Source organism: Thalassophryne amazonica, chromosome 15 (genome assembly GCF_902500255.1).
Source record: "Thalassophryne amazonica chromosome 15, fThaAma1.1, whole genome shotgun sequence".
Classification (NCBI taxonomy): Eukaryota; Metazoa; Chordata; class Actinopteri; order Batrachoidiformes; family Batrachoididae; genus Thalassophryne; species Thalassophryne amazonica.
In genome coordinates this window covers 59,766,901-59,789,993 of record NC_047117.1, presented here as the reverse complement: position 1 = coordinate 59,789,993, position 23,093 = coordinate 59,766,901, and the positions used below count along the sequence as shown (strand labels likewise).

Sequence of the window (23,093 nt, the reverse complement as noted above, 5' to 3'; positions counted from 1 at the left end):
TTGAAAAATGGTGCACAAAAATATATGCCCGGGGTCATAAATGACCCGAGTCGGTCACTTGAGAGTTAATGTGTATGCAGCACACACTAGTCAGAACTAACAATGTTATTGAACTTGATGTATGTAAACATTTAAACAACTGAAAATATGAACAAAAATTGAAATCAGTCTGTTCCCTTTTATTTGTTATTAGTTACATTTGGGGGGGGGCGTACTTGCCAAGGTGTATGTAGACTTATGAAACTAAGTGATTGTCAGCTTTTCTCAGATTATACACTTTGAAATGAAAGGTGTCAATTTTCAGAATACGAGGTCTATTAGAAAAGTATCCGACCTTATTATTTTTTTCAAAAACCATATGGATTTGAATCACGTGTGATTACATCAGACATGCTTGAACCCTCGTGGGCATGCAAGAGTTTTTTCACGCCTGTCGGTTACGTCATTCGCCTGTGGGCAGTCTTTGAGTGAGGAGTCGTCCACCCGCTCGTCGATTTTTTTCATTGTTTAGGAATGGCTCAGAGACTGTTGCTTTGTTTGATAAAAATTTTTTCAAAACTGTAAGGCACAACTGAGTGGACACCATTCAATAAATTCAGCTGGTTTTCGGTAAAAATTTTAACGGCTGATGAGAGATTTTGGTCTGGCAGTGTCGCTTTAAGGACGGTCCACGGCGCCTGACGGCGATCTGCGCTTCGAAGCGGCAGCGTCTCGCCGTTTCAAGTTGAAAACTTCCACATTTCAGGCTCTGTTGACGTAGTAAGTCGTCAGAGAACAGAGAACTTTCAGAAGAAGTCGGCATGAGGAGTTTATTCGGACATTCCATTGTTAACGGTCATTTTGTAATGAAAGAACGTGCGGGCAGAGTCGCATGTCGGGCTGGACCCGACCGCGGGGGGTCGCGGCAGGAAAAACACCTCCGTTGGAAATCTTAACGGGCAAGTTGGAACATGCCCAAGCTGTTAAACAATTTCTCAGTTACTCACTTGTTGAAAGCCATTAAAAGCCGCCTGAATTCTACAAATGGTTTTCAACACGGAGGTGTTTTTCCTGTCGCGGCGCACACAGACTCGGCGAATTTGCGCGTACGTCTTTCATTAAAAAAATGTCCTTAAACAGTGGAATGTCCGCATAAATTCCTCATGCCGGCCTCTTCTGAATCTTCTCTGTTCTCTCACGATGTCCTGGGTGAATTAAGCCTTAAATTAGGATGTTTTCAGCTCGAAACAGGCCGACGACAGCGCTTGGAAGCGCTGCAGGACGTCCCGCTCCGTGGGAAGTCCTTACACCGACAGAAACACCCCATAATCTCTCATCAGCCGTTAAACTTTTCACAGAAAACCAGCTTAATTTCTCGAATAGTGTCCACTCAGATATTTCTCACAGGTCCAGAAAAAATTTTGATAAAGCAACGCGCGCCGTCTCGAGCAGCGTGTGAAACAAAGGAATTCAGCCGAGAGGGCGGGACCACATCTCACTCAAGGCCTGCCCACAGGGAAATGACGTCACCGACACGCGTGAAAAAACTCACGCATGCGCACGAGGGTTCAAGCATGATTGGTGTAATCGCATGTCATTCAAATCCATATAGTTAAAAAAAAAAAAAAAAAGGGTCGGTTTATTATCTAAGAGACCTCGTATAATGCTATCAGCTGTAAGCATGCACAATATTTTTTTTCTGTCTTTATGGTGAAATACGGCAACAGTGAACATTAATTTTGAACATGTTTGTGAACCAGTGGTGCCATAATGTAAGTGGAATACCTTCATCTGGTTTGTGACTTAAAATTAAACAACCAGAATGACTTTGGTTAGGGCCCCTTCACACATAACACGCAAGACGCAGAAACCGGAAAAAATCTGCGAACCAAAAACGAAATGGGAAACTGCGAAACATTCCACCTGCTGTCGGGAGGGATGCCCGGTTGGACAAGCGTGCAGGACACCGCAGCGACAGTGTCCTGCATGCTCGTGTTCGCGTGCACAAACACAGTGCAAGCACGTGGAAAGTCATGCACACAGCAGTGGAGCAAAAAATGAATAAAACACCACAGTTTATATAATTCCTGTTATAAAGAGTGGATTTAGCATCCGCTTAGATGTACACCAGGAACTAATGAAATGACGTGGATTACTGTTCTCTCTTTGATGTTTTATATGAATTACCTCATGTGCTCCTCTCATCAAGACATCAGTCGGGCTCTCGTCTCATGAAGAGTCGGCTCTCGTGTCATGAACGCATCAGCCGGCATGGTGTGTCCAGCGCACAGTGATCCGCTGGTGACCGCATTGCAAATATATGTTTTAATTATTACAATATGGGGAAATCCCACAGTGACATGCGCCTCACGACTCCAGGTCACAGGGGGACATGGCCCCCCCCTTGTCCGCAGATGTCGCTGCTGTGGGGAAAACCACACACTATAAAAAAAAAAACACGGCAATTTATAGAATCCCTCTTATCGAGCAGGCAATACAAGTACAACCTACTGTTCCACTGCAGATGACCCATTGTCATAGACATACAGTCATGAAATAACATGAGATGACACGAATGACACGGTGCATGCTTATCATGTCCACATCTGCTGGTCCTGTGTCCAGCCGGACCTGTGCGCGTGTCCACTGTGCAGTGTGCGGAGAGACGCCACATCAGGAAATGGCAGAATGATTTGGGCTTTTTTTCCATCAGAATTTTTTCAGAAACTGTTAGAGACTGGCAGCTGGAAACCATTCAAAAAATGTATCTGGCTTTCGGTGAAAATTTTACGGGCTTCACAGAGAATAAGGACTGTTACTACAGCTTTAAGGACAGCTTTAAGGACGCTCGGCGCGCCGCGCTCCGTGCCGCCATCGGAACCACCGGATCATTTCTAAACGGATGGCTCTGTGGAGCCGGACTGTCGTGTGCACTTTCTGTGGTTATCACAAGAGCTGGACATCAACCATTTTCCGGCAGATTTCACTTTTAACAAGAGATTTTGTCATGGAAAGCCGAGTGGAGGCTTCGCCCATCACGATGGATTCGCTACTTGAGCGAGACAAAACCACCTCCATTTTGGTCTCACAGGACAGCTTTGAGATGGCGTTCAGACAGCTGTCGGTGATTATCCGAGAAATTGTGGATGTGCCTGGACATGCCAGAACATGTCCTGTGAGGCTTCATCGCGGCATTGCTGTGCGCCATGCAGCACCGGCTCCTGAAGGTCAAATACCCTGCTCTTCCCCCAGAAGGATATACGGCCTTGGTGAAGGAATTCGGCTCCCCCTTCTTATCTATCTACCCCCCCCCCAGCTTGCTGCTGCCTAGCAGTGTCAGACTTACACACGGACAGAAACTGACACAAACTTAACTCATCTGCACATGACACACATCTCCCTCCCTCCATCCGTATTACCTCCCCCTGTGTCTCTCCACTCCCCTCACTGTGGCTTCCTCCCTGCCACCCTGGAGGCAGCACGGGTTTAACTGCTGCAGCTTTCAACTCCCCAAGCTGGGCGGCACAGGCCCCTCCTGCTGCAGCCTTCACCCACTTTGCCTCAATTCAGATGACAGACTGCTTCAAGTTTAATGCACGTAAACAGTGTTAAATGTATGTGTGCTGTCTTTAATTCTGATGTGTGCCATTATTGCGTTCAACTAGTAATAATTGTGGATTAATTGCTGGATTTTGTCTGAGGTAATTGGAGTGTAAAAATAATTTTGTTGTTAAACTTGTGTAATGACTGACAATAAATCTCATCTCATCTCTCATCTCTCATCATATTTACAGTGTGTGTATGTGTGTGTGTGTGTGTGTGTGTGTGTGTGTGTGTGTGTGTGTGTGTGTGTGTGTGTGTGTGTGAATTCACACTGCATGAGGAGCACAGCTTTCAGGAAATCAATTGACAGCATCAATTGACATACGTATTTGTTGTTCATTTGAGAACATTTTTTAACTTATTACCAGGCAGCACTTTGCGATTATTTTATTTTCCTGTTTGTATAATGTTACAATAAATTGTTGGTTTAAAAAACAAGCAAATTTAGGTTTTGCATGTTGTTCCCATACTGTACCGAAAATGAACCAAACCCGTCACTCAAAACCAAGGTATGTATCGAACCATGATTTTTATGTATTGTTACACTTCTAGTTATTATTATATAAGTATTGTTTAAATAATAATAATAATAATCCACTGAATTCATAAAAACCTTTTGGTATTGAATTGTTTGTGAGGTTGTTTGGTGGGCAGGGCAGAGCACCTGGAGACGCCACCCTGAGGCCAAAACTGCTCCAGCCGTATGTCATGTGTCAGCCAGTGGTGGATGAAATTTAAATTTAGTACACAAAGCTTGAATAAGATAACTATGCTTCAGAGTGCTTTCACAGAAAGTTACTGTATGCGGATATATTTTTTTATCCCCATTTTGTGGAATCTGACTGGTCGTATTTGTGTTGCCAGGTAACATGCACTTACATGTCTTATTCTTAAGGTCCCAGTTCTCAGAAATTGCAAGAACAGATCTATTTAACTGTATGAAAAATGAAGGTTAGTTAAGATGCCTTGTCCGTAAGGACATTTTTAAGTGTCCACCACTGCATAACTTTATGTACCAGTGTGCATCTTTTGAAAACAACTGTTGTCACTGTTGAACTGCTGTACTAACGGTTCTCCTGCTGTAGTGAACATTACACAGGACACAAGCACAGTAAGTGACGCTCACTAGTGACCCGTAGTTGGAAATGGACCGTTGAGACTGCCTGAAAGTTGATAGCTGTCCTTTGGTTTTACTCTTTGCAAAATCAGGAAAAGCAAGTTCTGTGTATATCCAGGGCTGCGACTAGACTTGTATATTCTCCACAGTTAATTTTCACACAGTTGTTTTCAGCATTCAGATAATTTAACATCCTGTATTCTATTTTGTTTTCAGTGTATGTTTTTTCCTAATGTATGGTAATTAGAAATCCCATACATTGGGGACATGGTACAGTACAGGTATTTTTCTATTTCACGCTCCAACCAAGTGTCAACTAATTTGCATCTCTCACTTACAGTTGTATATCTGGTGAGATGGGAAAAAGACAGTGTGGAAGTTGAGAAAGATGAGCAGGAGAGGGGAATTTGAAGAACAGGCATTCAACAAAGGGGGATAATTTGGGTTTTCTGTGTTGCTCTTGAGGTGTCATCTTAATAATAATAATAAAAAACAATAAATTTAATTATATTGCAGTTTCAAAAACAAATTGCGTAACATCCATTTAAATTACAAATAATTCAATTTGGAAAAATAGCATGCACACAAGTGATAATTTTACACCAAAAATTAAATGAGCTTAATTCTAAAAATATAATCATAGATGGCAGAAAATGGGTCAAAACCTTTGCAGCCTGTGAACATCTTCATCCTAGGAAAACAAATTAATCCTGCAACCTGAGACCATAGCTAATACAGCGGGTAAAGTAAGTATTGAACATGTCACCATTTTTTCCTCAGTAAAAATATTTTTAAAGGTGCTATTCACATGAAATCTTCACCAGATGTTTGTAACAACCCAAACAATTTACACATACAAGGAAATCAAACCATAGATGTTCACAAATTATGTGTAACATTGTGAAATGACACAAGGGAAAAGTATTAAGCATGCTTACTGAAATTTATTTAATACTTCATACAAAAGCCTTTGTTGGTAATGAAGCTTCAAGATGCCTCTGGTATGGAGAAAGTAGTTGCTGTTACAGTTTAACAATGTCTGAACGAAGGGAGGTAAGTTGCAAAAACTGAGGTGATTTAATTTTCCAATAGTGACAAACATTCCAAACAAGTGACATGAAAGAAACGTGAGTAAAAGAGTCCAAAACAAACAAGACAAAGGAATCTAATCACGGAGTATACACAAAAAATAAATACAGCGGCTTACAGGAGGTGACAATCAGTTCTCAAAGTACTTACAAAAGCAAATAAACAAGGAAGAGGTGTTACTTAAATACCAAACCAACTAATGAACAACAGGTATGTGACAGGGTCAAAGGTCATGTGACAAACTAACAACAAAAACGTGACCAGAAACTAAACAGACATCTCAGGGTAAGTGGAAAAAAAACATACAGTAATAAAACATAAGCTAAGCAGAAGAAAATCACAAAACCAAAATACAAATCCAAATACACAATGGTAGTAATAAACATGGAACTCAAAAGTGTATAAAGTGCAACAGTGGATAAACTGACATGAAAACTAAGAATAAATAAGGAGGCAACAAATAATCTATAACAGGAACTAAACAATAACCAAAACTAAATCAAGAAACAAAAGCAGAAAACTAATATGGAACTCAAAGTGAACAAAGTGCAAACACGGGAGACAAGCTGTATACCCACAGAAACAGATGACAATGGCACAAGACAGAGACATGGACAGGGGATTTATCACAAAGACAAATGGAAAGACAGACCAAGGACAAAGACAGAGGATGAACCACAAAGAGGACACACACGATTGACAGACAATGACAGGGAAGTAAACACACTGAAAACCCATAACCAGACACGGACAGAAGACCATACCCGACGTAGACACAGAAAGGGACAGGGGCGGATACCAAAACACTAATAAAAGGGTAAAGATATGGATGAAGAGTGTACACACACAATAGACGAATGCATTGCTCATGTGTGATTTTGGCCCATTCTTCCACACAAGCAGTTTTCAAATCTTGATGGTTCCATGGACCTCTTCTATGAGCTCTCATCTTTACTTCTTTCCAGAGATTTTCTGTTGGAATCAAGTCAGGTGATTGGCTGGGCCATTGCAGCAGCTTTATTTTCTTTCTCTGAGAATTTCCTTGGTTGTGTGTTTGGGATCATTGTCTTCGTGAAATGTTCACACTCATTTCAGCTTCCTCATCCAGGTAGATTATGGGGTAAAGCAGAAAATAATCGTTATCAAAATTTCTTCTGGAGGACGCAAAGGAATGAATTAATGTTCCCACATTCACCACAGACAGGATATGCATATAGTCATTTGGGTTCTCCGTAAGCAATAAGAGCCCAATGAGAGCTACATTTGTGTTTTTGAAACTGTAGTTCAGGGATCAATTTATATTTGTATTAGGCATATGTATAATTTTTATATACATATGTACAATTTTTATTTTTAATTCTTTGGTTAAAGGGGTAGGCGTCTACAAGCTTTGCTTCTGCCTGTACACTTTCAGCCGCATGGGTACACTGTTGGACTATTTTCTCTTTTCTTTGAATGTTTTATTGATTTGTGTTGGATCCATGTGTGCCGAATTCATTCATTCATTCAATGAAATATTTGCGTTACACCATCATGCTACGATCTCAGCACCATCATGCAGATTTTCAATTTTTGGGTGTTCTCCTCTGTTTTCCTGGGTGTTTTTGGTTAAATTTATCAAAATTCAATGTTTTGCAGCCGTGCTGTGTCATTTTCCTCAACACTGTCACTTTCCTGTGAAATCTCATGAAGGAGCGCCATCTTGTGATGTTTGAACTTGTCAGTGACCCACTTGTCTTACTTCAAACCCGGCCTCAAGATGTCACTTAACAAGATAAAATGTTGTTTTTTAATGAATTTTCTCACTGAGCATACCATTATTTGCCATTCAGAATGGACGATAGCAGAATTCTGAAGAAACAAAGAATGGCTGTGGTGAACACCAGCTCAAATAAAGAGACAGTTATGATACTAATTAAAGAGTTGCAGAAAAGACTTTCAGCTTTTAAAATGTTATTTTACTCTTCTTGTTAGTGGAGCAGACTACTCATGCCAAAGACAAAATCAAGAGGAAAAACAACCACTGAGGGACTTCTTTAAAAACACTTCCACCCTGTATTTATTCACAAGCAATTTCCACAATAAAGAATTAAAGCATTTCTACACATCGTCTTCTAAAACAATGATGTCTTATGTGGATAAGTTTTTGACAGGCTGTGATGATGAATCCGGCTGAAATGACGCAGCAAGTCATATTAAAAGGTTTCATTTTACTCAGTGTTCTGCTTTATATGAAGTTCTCACTTCTGCTGCTACATTGATTAGCTCCTTACACCAGTTATGCTCATGCCCCATGTCTTTTTCTCTGTTTTTTGTGAGAGCCACATGCAGGCCTGGCATATATGCAACACTATTATGAGTGGATTGGTGTGTATGCAGATATTGCTTGAAACTGTGCCATATTTACGGAAGACTTTTTCAAAAGACAAAGAAAAACACTTGTCATTTCCTTCTGGGCAAGGCCTTAGGCTGTAATTTTAGATAAGATGTAAAACTGAAGTTGCAGGAAATGGCTTCCATTGGTATTTGAATAAGGCAAAATCTTTGAAATAAAGAGGGGATCAACCACCTCCCTCTCCCGCGTGCCTGGTCTGAAATGGCATCATACTGTAAATTTCTGGGGAGGGCCCTCTGATGTGCCTGTCAAAAGAAAGGATGGATCAAAAACCACATTTTAAACTCTTTCCCTATGGCACAATCATCCAGGAATAATGCTAATTGATTATGATGATGTCTCTGTCTATATATTTATCCTTCCATTTTCTAAACCTGCTCCTTCCGGTTAAGGGGCATGGGAGCTGGAACCTATTTCAGTAGCCATTGGGCAAGAGGCGTGGTACACCCTGGACAGGCTGCCAGACTATCCCAGAACTGATATAAACAGGCAGACACACTAGGAGGGGTAATAATAAATATTTGAATGTAGAAAACCTTCATCACATTCAGTTTTTCACTACAGCTAAATAAATTTAGAATTTTGTGAGCAACATTACACACATATGCAGGCATGTAAAGGTGTATATCATCAGCATAGTAGTCAAAGTTAATTCCTTGACTTCATTTCATCTGAAGAAGTCGGGCTAAGTAAAAGTACAATAGTTATGATCCTGGAACAGAGCCCTGAGGTACCCCATTGTTTACTGTGGAAAGCTCATAAATATTGCAAAGTCCTGGACACTACACACAAGATATCACCATGACAACTTTAAGCAGTTTAAAACTGCCGTGAACTGTCTTGAAATTTTTACAAATTCTCTTGCTGTCATCTTGCAGTCTTGCGTTGTCTTGCTACCATTTTGAAAACAGTCCTTAGCATTCTTGCATATCCGTGTCAAGTAAGGATGACATGTTTATTAGGAATGCACCATATCTGTTAAGGACTGTACAACGATGGAGTCTAGACGGAGTCTTGATGGTGTTGTACTATATCATAGTGTTTCTTGGTTCAGTTGTGATTAAACGTCTTCTATGCTGTAATCAGGGCATGGTGTTGTCATAGAACAGTCTTGTGAGTATATGAGATGTGGTCAGGATTTACCATGACATTTTTGTGGTGGATTCATGGAAAGTCATAGTCAAAATTATTTTTTGTGGGAATGAGGATTAATTGACTTGAGAAACAAGATCTCAAGTGTCGGAGTATTCAAATAGGGATACTAGAGTATGCTATCCACAGTGTCAAGGCCACATTCGTTCAAAATTTTCAACAGTTTAAAAATTCTGACGAAGTGCCCGCTGCAAGAACAAGTCTGCGCGAAGGTTAAACGATGTCAACGACAGTCAACGAAGGTCCAGATTTCTTGTTTCGTCAGGTCTTCTTCACCCTTTAAGTGCCGTGTGACTGGGCCATAATATTAAAACATATATAGAATCTGCATCAACAGCTACTAACAGACTGCTTTAGTGAGTGCAGAATGATGTGCTGTGAATGACTGTAAAGGTACAAAGAGGCCCTTTTCCAACAATTATGTGTGTAGAGATCACTTTTTTCTGCAAACTTTTGTGGAAAAAAGCTTTCTGTCAGTGGCACTTGAATTGTCACTGTCATGTTCACATCACGTTTCTTGTTCTGTCTGTGCTGTGCTTGCAGGTTTCAGCCAGCCGGCCTTGTGGAGAAAATACAAGCTATAGCACAGAATGTTTCCAACATGGCCATCAGGGTGGAGCAGATACTGCAAAACAGCATGGTTCAAGGAAGAGGTACAGAGCTCTGACCATTGCTATGAAGTCCACTGATATTTTACTGTTTTGCTTTTTGTACAACCCTATGAACATGGGTGACAAGTTGGGGGGTTAGTTATCCCCAGGCCCTGGGTCAAGGGAGACCCTAAAAAGTCCCTTGAACATCACATAAAAGTTAGTATTTTTATCTTTATAACTTTCTTTCACATAGTGGTTGAAAATAGTTTTAATTTCCCTCCTAAAATGCAAATAAATCAATCAATAAATAAGTATTCTGTCCAGTGTTGTTGCTAGATTGGAATATTCCATCTTTCACCAAATTAAGTTATGTATTAATTATATGGTGTCCTTTTGTTCTCATTTAGTGGTGTGTATATTTTTTGTTTTAAACAAGTTCAAAATAAAGAGATTTCTTTTTATTTCAGAATATTTGTACCAAAGCACTCATAAGTATTCATTCTAAGTATATTTTGAAGCTCTAAAATATATTGCATTGTGAAATTTGATGTTTCAACCATAAAAATAGAAGCATCTCTATGATATATACTAGGACGGTGGCCCGTAGGGAACCATGTGTTCTAGATTTGGTCATTTGTACTATATACAGAGGACAGCTAGGGGTTGGTAAGGTTAGACCTTACTTGTGTGACGCGCCTTGAGGCATCTTTATTGTAATTTGGCACTATATAAACTAAATAAATGAATTGAAAATAAATTTAATTGACAGCTGACTTTTGGTGAAATCGGTTATACAACATTTTTTAAGTATTGACAAAGAAATTTCTTGGCTTTTATGAAAGTCTTTATTGAAGGTTTAATCTGTTTTCAATTGTGTTCAATTTTCTAAAATTAATTTTTGTCATCAGTAACCTTTTCTGAAGCTTCTAAACCGTGTAAGGAAATTACAAATCACTGAACTTTTATACTTGCACTGTGACAGTGTTCACATTAGATCAGTTTTCCCCTCTTTTTTTTTTTTTTTTTTTTTTTTTTGGCTGTGTGAGACACTGTTGAGACACAATTCTACTGTTTTGTCCAGAGTGTGAACATGTTAATTCTGGGTTTGGGGTCACATGCATACAGAGAATATCCAGATTTGAATCTGCTGTCTAGATGTTAGAGGATGGGTAGACTGATGAATTCTGTCAGGTCTGCAGCAACCTCATAGGCTTTTATTTTGAAACACAGAATCTTATTGTGGAAGTTCATTTTGTTCTGATTAACTTGCTGTTTTCATGACTTGATTCCTCACTAAAAAAAATACATAAGTATGCCAAAGGACTATAGACAGCTCTTTCTGGATTTCAGTTGATACACAAACACACAGAAGCCACTTGCCTGTTATTATATGGATTATTATGGTCAGGGCCGCTGCTAAGGTTTTGGAGGCCCTAAGCATAACTGGTCAGGGAGGCCCCCCCCACCCCCATACAAGAGACACCACCACCCCCACCCCCACCCCACACACACACACAAAAAAGTTCTACTCAAACCGTTACTATTTATTAAAGCGTTTAAGTTTAGCGTTTAAATCTACATCAAATCAGCAAAGCCAACGCAACCTAGCTTAAGCAGCACCACTGAACATTAAGTAATCAAAACAATTTAAACCTTTAACATGTACTTACCAGCAAGGGATGCACGGGCATCATCTTTTTGTTTCTTTTTCCTCCGTTTTTCAGCTCCAGACTCCTGCTGTCGCTTCATTGTTTAATTATGGCATAGTGGCAACTTGTCGTCTCGTGTCAGAATCGAATGTGGGCTAGCAGTGCTACTTCAGTTAGGAGCAGGGTTGCCAGATTGGGTGTCTTCCCATCCGATTGGTTTGTTTAGGGTAAAAATATGGCACTGGTCCTGGACGGGTTTTTTGTATAGAATTGCCACACACATTTTAAAAATCAGTTCAAATTGCGTAGGATTTAATGCCTCCATGCATTTTTGAGCATTTATTGGACTGGAAATCCTCACATCTGGCAACCCTGGTTAGGCGACACAGCGAACAGAGAAAGACGCAAACAGGGCTGTACCATTTCAGGGAATCGGGGCGGGGGTGGATGGGGGCTTTATATTAGGCAAAAAAAACTGTTAATTTGCCCCAATTAAGTAATGGGGTAGGGGCCTACACAATGTTTAAAGACAAAAACGATGGGCCTATTCATAAATAATTCATATTGATTTTGAAATGTAATAATCAGTGTTGCCACAGTTACTTTGATAAAGTAATCCAATTACTGATTACTGATTACTCCTTGAAAAAGTAACTTAGTTACTTTACTGATTACTCAATTGTAAAAGTAACTGAGATTACTAGTTACTTTTTTAGTTACTTTCCCCAGCTGCCGACAACCCTCTGCCACCTCAACATGACAATGATACCTGTTTTGCCAAAACTCACTTTATAGTCACCCTTTCTTGACTTTAATGAAAATAAATACTTGTTTTATAAAAAGTAAAATAATCTTTCTTGACCTCATATTTAACTGTTGACAGCACTGTAACAGTAAAACTTGCAATTTCTAACCTACAGTGTTTATAAATGTAACTATTATATTCTAACATTTTTCTAACATTTAAATTCTCTATAAACATTTTACTTGTCAAAATTATTATTATTTTAAGTAGTATTAGTAGCTGCAGTAAAAAAACGGCTTCAAAACTGGACCTTTAATCCAGGGGTGTTGAGGGGGGGCACATCCCTGCCCCACGCCCCCATTCCATCTGGATTCGCCCCTGCTTTGGCGTTTGAGCACAAAGAATGGATAACATTTATTTATGCAGAAAACATGACCAGATTTACAGGTAAGAAAGTTTTATTGTGTTTTCACATCATGTGGTCCTCAGAAAGAGAGTTTAGGTGCATTTGAGTGGAAAATAGTGTTAGTTGTTGATGCGTCGCGGAGGATCAGCTGTTTTTAATGAGACGATACGGAGCGGCTCAGCTCAGAATTCTAAATAAAGGAGAAAAATAAAGCATAAAAATGACTTTGTAAAGCTCAGTGCAGGTGTGCTGTTTTCACCGCGCTTTAAGAGGTGAGGACGAGTCGTAGCTGATGAAAAGCTCGCAGCCCGCTTAAAGTGGGCAGTTCAGTCGAGCCCCGACCCCCTCCCCACGGACCAAGTTTAATGCTGCTGTCGACCCACAATGCAAAAATAATAGTAACGCACAGTGACTTGGAGAAGTAACTTTAATCTGATTACTCATTTGGAAAGATTAACGCTAGATTACTCGTTACAAAAAAAAGTGGTTAGATTAGAGTAACGCGTTACCAGCATCAAAGGTAATAATGTAATAATTTCAACACATTTTTCAGTCACTTGGAGGCCCTGCAAACTAGTGCAACATGGTTGGTGCCCCACGCAGGCTGCGTAGTCTGCTTATGCCGAACGGCGGCGCTGATTATGGTACACTGTTCACGGTGGAAAGCTCCACCTTCAGAAAGTAAAACTCCTTCCACATACAAGTATTTGTTCCACCTACTAAACCAGCTGATTCTACACTCAACAAAAATATAAACGCAACACTTTTGGTTTTGCTCCCATTTTGTATGAGATGAACTCAAAGATCTAAAACTTTTTCCACATACACAATATCACCATTTCCCTCAAATACTGTTCACAAACCAGTCTAAATCTGTGATAGTGAGCACTTCTCCTTTGCTGAGATAATCCATCCCACCTCACAGGTGTGCCATATCAAGATGCTGATTAGACACCATGATTAGTGCACAGGTGTGCCTTAGACTGCCCACAATAAAAGGCCACTCTGAAAGGTGCAGTTTTATCACACAGCACAATGCCACAGATGTCGCAAGATTTGAGGGAGCGTGCAATTGGCATGCTGACAGCAGGAATGTCAACCAGAGCTGTTGCTCGTGTATTGAATGTTCATTTCTCTACCATAAGCCGTCTCCAAAGGCGTTTCAGAGAATTTGGCACTACATCCAACCAGCCTCACAACCGCAGACCACGTGTAACCACACCAGCCCAGGACCTCCACATCCAGCATGTTCACCTCCAAGATCGTCTGAGACCAGCCACTCGGACAGCTGCTGAAACAATCGGTTTGCATAACCAAAGAATTTCTGCACAAACTGTCAGAAACCGTCTCAGGGAAGCTCATCTGCATGCTCGTCGTCCTCATCGGGGTCTCGACCTGACTCCAGTTCGTCGTCGTAACCGACTTGAGTGGGCAAATGCTCACATTCACTGGCGTTTGGCACGTTGGAGAGGTGTTCTCTTCACGGATGAATCCCGGTTCACACTGGCCAGGGCAGATGGCAGACAACGTGTGTGGCGTTGTGTGGGTGAGCAGTTTTCTGATGTCAATGTTGTGGATCGAGTGGCCCATGGTGGTGGTGGTGTTATGGTATGGGCAGGCGTCTGTTATGGACGAAGAACACAGGTGCATTTTATGAATGGCATTTTGAATGCACAGAGATACCGTGACGAGATCCTGAGGCCCACTGTTGTGCCAACATCCAAGAACATCACCTCATGTTGCAGCAGGATAATGCACGGCCCCATGTTGCAAGGATCTGTACACAATTCTTGGAAGCTGAAAATGTCCCAGTTCTTGCATGGCTGGCATACTCACCGGACATGTCACCCATTGAGCATGTTTGGGATACCCTGGACCGGCGTATACGACAGCGTGTACCAGTTTCTGCCAATATCCAGCAACTTCGCACAGCCATTGAAGAGGAGTGGACCAACATTCCACAGGCCACAATTGACAACCTGATCAACTCTATGCGAAGGAGATGTGTTGCACTGCATGAGGCAAATGGTGGTCACACCAGATACTGACTGGTATCCCCCCCCAATAAAACAAAACTGCACCTTTCAGAGTGGCCTTTTATTGTGGGCAGTCTAAGGCACACCTGTGCACTAATCATGGTGTCTAATCAGCATCTTGATATGGCACACCTGTGAGGTGGGATGGATTATCTCAGCAAAGGAGAAGTGCTCACTATCACAGATTTAGACTGGTTTGTGAACAATATTTGAGGGAAATGGTGATATTGTGTATGTGGAAAAAGTTTTAGATCTTTGAGTTCATCTCATACAAAATGGAAGCAAAACCAAAAGTGTTGCGTTTATATTTTTGTTGAGTGTAATTAGTTCATCTCTTCAGGCAGTTGGATGATTTTGTGCACAGGTAGAAACAACACATGGTAGGACTTTCACTTTTTGAAGGTGCGGTTTTACACCTTTTTGTACAACAGCAGCACCCAAAGATGTAGACAAAAGTGTTGCTTCACTTCAAGATTATGATGATAAGGCACAGTGCAATGCGCATTTCAAAGAAGTTGTCATCAATCAGAACTACTACTAGCTCACTAATATAAATATGTTAAAATCTGCAGCTGTGGCATAACAAGATGCTGATTAACAGCATGATTATCGCACAGATGTGCCTTGAACTGCTCACAATAAAAGCTCACTGTAAAATGTGCAGATGATCCTAGAAAAAAAAAACATGTTTATTCAACAAAGACATGGCGAGGTTGGCATGGTTATGCTGTCACACCGGGGGCACCACGGGGATTAATGACCTTGCCCAAGGGCCCTGAGTGATTTTCTTTTTTGGGCCTGATGAGGGTTTGAACCTAGAATCTTCTGGTCTCCAACCCATCACTTCCCCGCTAGACCATCACCTCCATTTTACCAGTATGTTGATATACCACACTTGTCAGATGGACAGATTATCTTTTGCAAAGCTGGCATGCTCACTAACACAGATTTAAGCTAATTTGTGAAACAGAATTCAAGGGAAATGAGCCTTTTGTGAGCACAGAAGAAATCTTGTGACTTTTAATAAATGCATGAATTGGAATGAAAATAAAAGTATAAGTAACTTTGTTGAGTTTTGATAAAAATGTATTTGGTGCCACGTCATGTCACCTCAAGGTGTGATACATGAATAAGGTGGAGACAGACAGTTTTTAACTGAAGTCAGATTGTGTATTATGGGCAATTCTACACTAACAGAATTACAATGAGAGCAAAATTTGGCCATATTTAACTTACCATTAAAAACTTTGCTCTGACTGTAATTCAGTTACTGTAGAATTTCCCTTTTCAGCAGTTTTCCTCAGAATCAAGTAAGTTCTTTCACCTTCTCCCTGTCTGCTTGCGGTCACGACAGCAGATTTGATATGGTTCCGGATGTCGATTTTGCATGTTTTCACAGTTCCTGATGCAACTCCACATTACATGAAAAATGTGTACGGGTGGTCTTGAACAGAGAACCTTCTGTTTTTGAAGCGAGTGCACTAACCACTTGCAATAAATGCAGTAAGTGTAAAAATTCCAGAAAATGTTTAATTTTTGTTAACCGGGCTCAATGAGCAGAATCTATATTGTATAGCAGTTGTAAATGACAAAATTCAAACAATACTAAATCCTACATTTCAGTCCAAAGTCCATGAGACTACAGCTAATTTTGACCACATAATGAATCTAAACAACACTTACAATCCAGTCTCAGCGTTCCGTGCACTATACAAAAATATAAGATACCCACCCCAGAGTGGCGGTGTCAGCGAAAGATTACACATATGTCAAAAAGTACTCCAGTTGTTTGGAAAAGCATAACACATTATTCTTCTGCTGATAAGATTACAAAAAGATCAGTGACCAAGGTTTTACAGCTATGGGCCAAAAACACATGTACATCTTTATTTTGCATTCAAAATAACCTAAAGTGCATCAGCACAAAATGTAACGACCATGATGATCACTCTTTCCCTCTCATTCTTCTCTCTGATTTTTCTCTTGAGGGTAATTGCCCGGATCTCTACATGGGAATAAATGAGGTCTTCTTTTGTTTTCCCTCTGCATTGCTGGAGACGATGGAACACGCCAAAATGAGAAAGCTGCTGCTTTCTGTAATCACAGATGAATTGAAACACTGCTGGCAGACTTTATTATAATGCGGCTCAGTGGCAGTTTATTTATCTTGTGTTAAGGCATGTGTGAGAGGAAACGACAAGAGAGAAAGAGGCTGAAATAAAGAAACAGAAAGAGGGTACGATTAGAATTTCTTCCCTGCTCTTCCCCCCTGAGGTCTTTGTTTTGTCCTGTGGGGACATGAATCACATTCGTATCCAGTGAGGTGACCACAGCTTTAGTTCGTGCCGCTGTCGTAATGACACCTGCAAGCTGCATGGTTGTTTTTAAAGGGACGACAGAATCCTCATGTCGACAAAAGCTTGTTTTTTAGAGGCAGATGGAAAAAACAGAATGTCTGGAGGAGGCCAGTTTGTTGGTCCAGAGACAAACAGCGAACATTAACAGATTAAGATTTAGACCCACATGTGGGGTGGGGCAGTTTTACAACGAAATCAAGAGGTCCTATCTTGAAAATCTATGGCTCACACAAAGACTCAAGCATATAGCACTAAAACTGGACTCGCATTGCTGATATTCAACACCCAATTGTGCTTTGTGCATGCTTAAAAGCCCTTTCACACATAGTGCAAAGTTTGGTCAAATATGGCGAAACAGTGCCACACAGTTCAAATTAGCACACGCCGCTGATGTGGAATAAATAAAACATAAAATCCACCTGGTACCTGTGGAACCACATCGCGCCGCTTATGTGGAATAGATAAAACATAAAAACCAGCTGGTACCTGTGGAACCACATGACGCCAGTGATGTGAAATAAATAATAAAAAAAAATATAAAAAATACCACCCCCGAGATTCATACCTGCACTTTACTGATTGCCAGCCTGAAACTTTACCACTGAGCTACTGTCACTGACCTGTAAACGGTGTGGCGAAAATGCCTGAAATCAACAAAGAGATGGATGTATTTAAAAAAAAAAAAATCTGTCATGTGGAACAGAGCTTACATGGGTGATGTGAAAGTCTGTGTGTTCTGATCTGACTGTCCGTTTCAGCCTGGGGGCACAGCATATATCACCACATATATATGTTTTTATTTATGTCCACATGATGACAGCAAACAGATACGTGTGTCACAGTGGGCAGTTGTTAGTCCATGTCTGTCCAAACACAGTACGTCTTGCTTAGCTGTCCAGAATGACAGTTTTCCACAGCTGCTTCAGTGGGCAGCCACACCTCCTGTCAGTTTAGCGCACACACCAAAGCCACACTCATGGGGAACCTAAGACAAATTTCACTGCCAGCATGACAGTGATTGTCTGCAGACTGTTGTCATGCCAGGAGTGCAAATGGCCACACATTTTCTCAGTGCCAAATGAGCGGTGTTAGATGTTTGTGTGTGTCAGCTGGAGTTTGGCCGACACCTGCCGCGAGAGGGATAGATGGGTTTGCACAGTGCACACCCGCTTGTGTGCGCAAATAGTTGTAGCAACAGGTGTACAAGGCGTTCGAGGCAGTGATGATTTCACACGTTTTGCACACGATTCCTTCTTCATGCGCACTTCTTCCACACTTTGACCAAACTTCGCACTGTGTGTGAGGGGTCCCTAAATGTTGTCATCGATATAACTGTGAAAAATCTAAGAAATATATCTGTGTGATCAGACAGCCTGAGAAACTGCGGAGAAGACTGCATTCGTGTGAAAGCAGCGTGCTGCTCCACACACATCAAGATCCAAAATCCAACACACTCTCTCAAAGTAAAAAAAATATATAATAAATAAAGCCTACCAGCTCCACTGACAAGTGCAAAATACAAAAGGGGGAAAAAACTGAACAGGGCACTCACCCACTTGTAGAATGATTTCCAAGATTAAATATGTAAAGTCCACTCCACCAGAGAAGTTCCCATGCACGGATCATGTCCGCGATTGCCTGCCAGAGAACAATGTGCAGGTCCACCATAAGTCCCCACGTATGGATTACATGCAGTTGCCAGCCGAAGAACAATCTCCAGGCCCACTATAAGTTCTCACACATGGATCATGCATGATCGCCGGCTGCCGAACAATGTCTGACTGCAGCTGCGCATTCAGCACCTCAAGTCCTCTCACGATTGTGGAATGTTAGATAGAAAGTCCATTATCTCCTGAAAATAATGTCTTCTGACTTTTTCCAGTGTAAGAAATACAACTGCATGTTCAGGCAGCCTGTAAAAACAGCATTGTGGAGAAAAGCAGAGTAAGACATTTTCCAGAAATGCACCCGTTAACGCTCAAAAGCAAGAGGAATAATTAGCAATAAAATACATCAGCAACCACTGATTATTACTGCATGTGCGTGGATAGACTTACAATCATGAATACTTTGATGTTGTGTTGAAACTGGGATGTTATATAATATGCAACATTCATTGATTCATTCATTCATCTTCAACCGCTATTCTTGGTTGGGTCACGGGTGCAACAGCTCCATCATGGGACCCCAGACTTCCCTTTCTCGTGCCACATTGACTACTTCTGACTGGGGGATCCTGAGGCGTTCCCAGGCCAGTGTGGAGATAAGATCTCTCCAACTAGTCCTGGGTCTTCCCCGGGTTCTCCTCCCAGATGGGCATGCCTGGAACACCTCCCTAGGGAGGCTCCCAGAGGGCATCCTTACCAGATGCCTGAACCACCTCAGCTGGCTCCTTTCAATGCGAAGGAGCAGCTGCTCTCCTCTGAGCTCCCCGTGATCAAGATCTTTCAGTCATGACCCAACCCTCATGACCATAGGTGAGAGTAGGAACAAAGATTGACCAGTAGATCGAGAGCTTCGCCTTTTGGCTCAGCTCCCTTTTCATCACAACAGTACGGTAGAGCAAATGCAGTACCGCCCCTGCTGCACTGATTTTCCGGCCAATCTCATGCTCCATCGTCCCCTCACTTGTGAACAAGACTCCAAGATACTTGAACTCCTTCACTTGGGGCAAGACCGCATTCCTGACCCAGAGTAGGCAATCCATCGGTTTCCTGCTGAGAACCATGGCCTCAGATTTAGAGGTGCTGATCCTCATCCCAGCCACTTCACACTCGGCTGTGAACCAATCAAGAGAGTGTTGGAGGTCACCGGCCGATGAAGGCAACAGGACCACATCATCTGCAAAAAGCAGTGATGAGACCCTGAGCCCACCAATCCGGAAACCCTCCTCCCCCTGACTACGCCTCGATATCCTGTCCATGAATATTACAAACAGGATTGGTGACAAGGCACAGCCAGTCTCCACTGGAAATGAGTCCGACTTCCTGCCGAGAACCTGAACACAGCTCTCGCTTTGTGAGTACAGAGATTGGATGGCCCTGAGAAGGGACCCCCTCACGCCATACTCCCACAGCACCTCCCACAGTATTTCCCGGGGTACCCGATCATACGCCTTCTCCAAGTTCACAAAACACATGTAGACTGGATGGGCATACTCCCAGGCACCCTCCGGGATCCTTGGGAGAGTAAAGAGCTGGTCGGTTAAGTTTGACTTCAGGACACATTGTCCATAAAATGTGAATAATTAAACATAATGTGTGTAGATGGGGGATTATATTTAGCAAAAGTCAGGGCCTGTGAGTGTTGGTGCATCTTTCATGTGGATTTGGCTGCTCATTAATTTTGATGACAAGCTACATTCATTCATTTTCTATAACCACGACCTCCTATCAAGGGTTGAATCCCACATCTCGCCCTTTCATCCCGTCAGTGAAATGGCGAGAGATGGGGTTTACCCTGGAGAGGACATCAGTCTATTTCAGGATCCTATATGGACAGACAAACTCACTCACCTATAGTCAATTGAAAGTTGCAATTCACCTAAAGTGCATATCTTTCGAAGTGGGAGGAAGACTAAGCACCCAGAAGCAACCCACACAAACACAGGGAGAACATGAAAATTCCACACAGATAGAACCAGGTGGGAATCGATGCTAGGATCTTCTTGCTGTAAAGCAGGGGTGCGCAACTTTTTCCAGAAAAGGCCAAGAGGGTGCAAAGAAAACCTGCACCCTCTTGGCCCTTTCTGGAACAAGTTTCCGAACCCTGCTGTAAGGCAACAGTGCCAACCACTAAGCCACTGTGCTGCCATGACAAGCTGCAGTTTAAGCTAAAATGAAATTACATTGCAGACTGTTTTGTTTTTGGAGTAAGCGGTCTGCAGTGGCTGTGTATGCAAGACTGGTGGAGCATACAGTGCTGCTTTCAATCCGCTCCACTTATCACTCTGTAAAAAGCATAATGTCATACATATGTATATGATATCTAGGTTGGGTACAAAATGCAATGATCGGGATCTTCCATTCTCTGAGCAGAAGCATCCTGACTCTCCTCAGCAGCATAAACCCAATGCATAAATTCCATAAAAACATGTTGCAATATTCAGCAGAAGACAGTTGTGAGATGTTAACAGATGCTTTTTAGCTTTGTGGAAAAGTGTGGTAATAACTGTGGCGGTTTTATGGAAAAGTGTGGCCTTAACTGCAGGTGTACGGCGTAGACTGTATGAACTAGCAATGTGCAGCACATGCACACAAGCACTTACATCAGTGGACTCATTTGTACTTTGCTGTCACCAGCACCAATAGTAGGAAAGACGAATTTTGCCTGCTACTTTAATAAACAGGGTTCAATTTCCTGATTTTTGGAACTGGGAACACAAATTGTGGCCAGGAATCTGTTGTGGGAGCCTGGAGTAAGGCATTTGAGTGAAAAGTAGGTCACAGGGTGCAGAGAGGTTGTATTTAGTCCCTTAATTGTCAAGGGTATGTTTGAGCTGGTTTGCATGTGGCGGTGTTTGCGTTCGAAATAAATAATGTACCAATTAAATATATTTCTGTCCATATTGAAAAGATGACCTTAAAACATCTTAAAAACTTGAGGCGAGGTTGAAAAACCTTCCAGGCATTTATATACTTGTTTATTCCTTCTGAAACTGATTTTACTCAAAAAAAACAAAAGCAACGAGTAGAGTGCCCAGAGGTCTAACTGCTTAATGTTTTTATATGACGAGAAGACAAAATGTCAGACTCCTTTAACACCAACCTCTGAATCTCTGAGAAGAAAATAGTGCTGCACTGATGTTAGTGGCACTTTCCCTCCATCTTTTTCTCACATGAGCAGCAGAGAGGTTGTTAACTCAGTCAGTGGAGCAATTAATGCAGTGAGTGCAGCTCAAGTGAGCAGACGTACTCGCTGGCGTAGCCCTCAGATTGTTGGCAGCAGTGAGACAGACTGTGCTGCTTTGTCAGGTCCAATGAGTAGTGTGCACTGCTGTGGAGCAGACGTGTGGATGTTGCAGAGGGGAAGCTTAGAGATTTACGGGCACCAGCAGCACATATGGCATACGCACAGAATGATGATGTTAAGGGAGGGAGGGCCATAAGAAGGCCCCCGGGCGGGTTGCAAAGGCCTGTCATGCTGTAACCCAGAGGCTGGTAAAGGGTCAACATGTGGGCCGAATCTGTAAACGTCCCTTGACAATTCATCGATTTACCTATGCTAGTTCAACTTTAAGGCTTTAACATGCACCATTTGTTGTTAAATGAGCAGATGGATAGTATTACTGTGGCTGATTGCTGGTTGAATCATCATCTTCACTGGAGAACAAATATTTACATAAAAGCCTGACTTGTGGTTTGCCTCCAATCTAGGCAGCTTCTGAAGTAATGAAGCATAAGTGATTATTTTAAACGAAGGCATAAATATTTTTCACAAACCGCGTGCATGTGGATCCATAAACTTCAATGCCATATTTGAAGACCGACTCCACTCAAAAGGAATTTTTTTTCCTCATGATTATGCTGTAAATCCAATTATTTTTCCACTCCATATGAAAGAATTTTCTTTTAGCTTCTTGCGTTTTTGCTCCGAGGTACATGTGAACATGGCTTTGACACCAGTTTGACAGTGGATGACCTTCCCGACACAGCTCCAGCTGCACAAGGAGAACGGGGCACAGGTGGGCTTGAATCAAGGACCATCTCATTGGGAGGCATAGTGATGGCAAATTGAGGCCTCAAGAAGTACTGTATTTCTGAGCCCACTAGATGGTGGTATAATAAAGAAAGGATTCAAACCACACTAAAGTGCAGTGTTCTTCTCACCCCCCCGCCCCCACCTCTCTTTTTTTAAGAGACTGCTGTGTTTTCTGTCACAGGATGATGTATGCTACAATGTGTTGTAGCATACTATGGTAACAAACATAACAATGGAAACATGCCTTTGTGGTCACTGACGCTTACTACCAG

At 41.7% G+C, this 23,093-nt stretch overlaps 1 protein-coding gene across 2 annotated transcripts in view; it reads left to right on the top strand.

The window, feature by feature from the left end:
• The window catches only part of LOC117525718 (alpha-1,6-mannosylglycoprotein 6-beta-N-acetylglucosaminyltransferase B-like), a 473,200-nt gene that overhangs the window by 168,359 nt on the left and 281,748 nt on the right, over positions 1 to 23,093 (top strand). For both annotated transcript variants that reach the window (XM_034187646.1, XM_034187647.1), the window contains exon 4: positions 9,879 to 9,988. In XM_034187646.1, the coding sequence (XP_034043537.1) occupies positions 9,879 to 9,988 (110 nt within the window). The remainder of the gene's footprint in view (positions 1 to 9,878; positions 9,989 to 23,093) is intronic.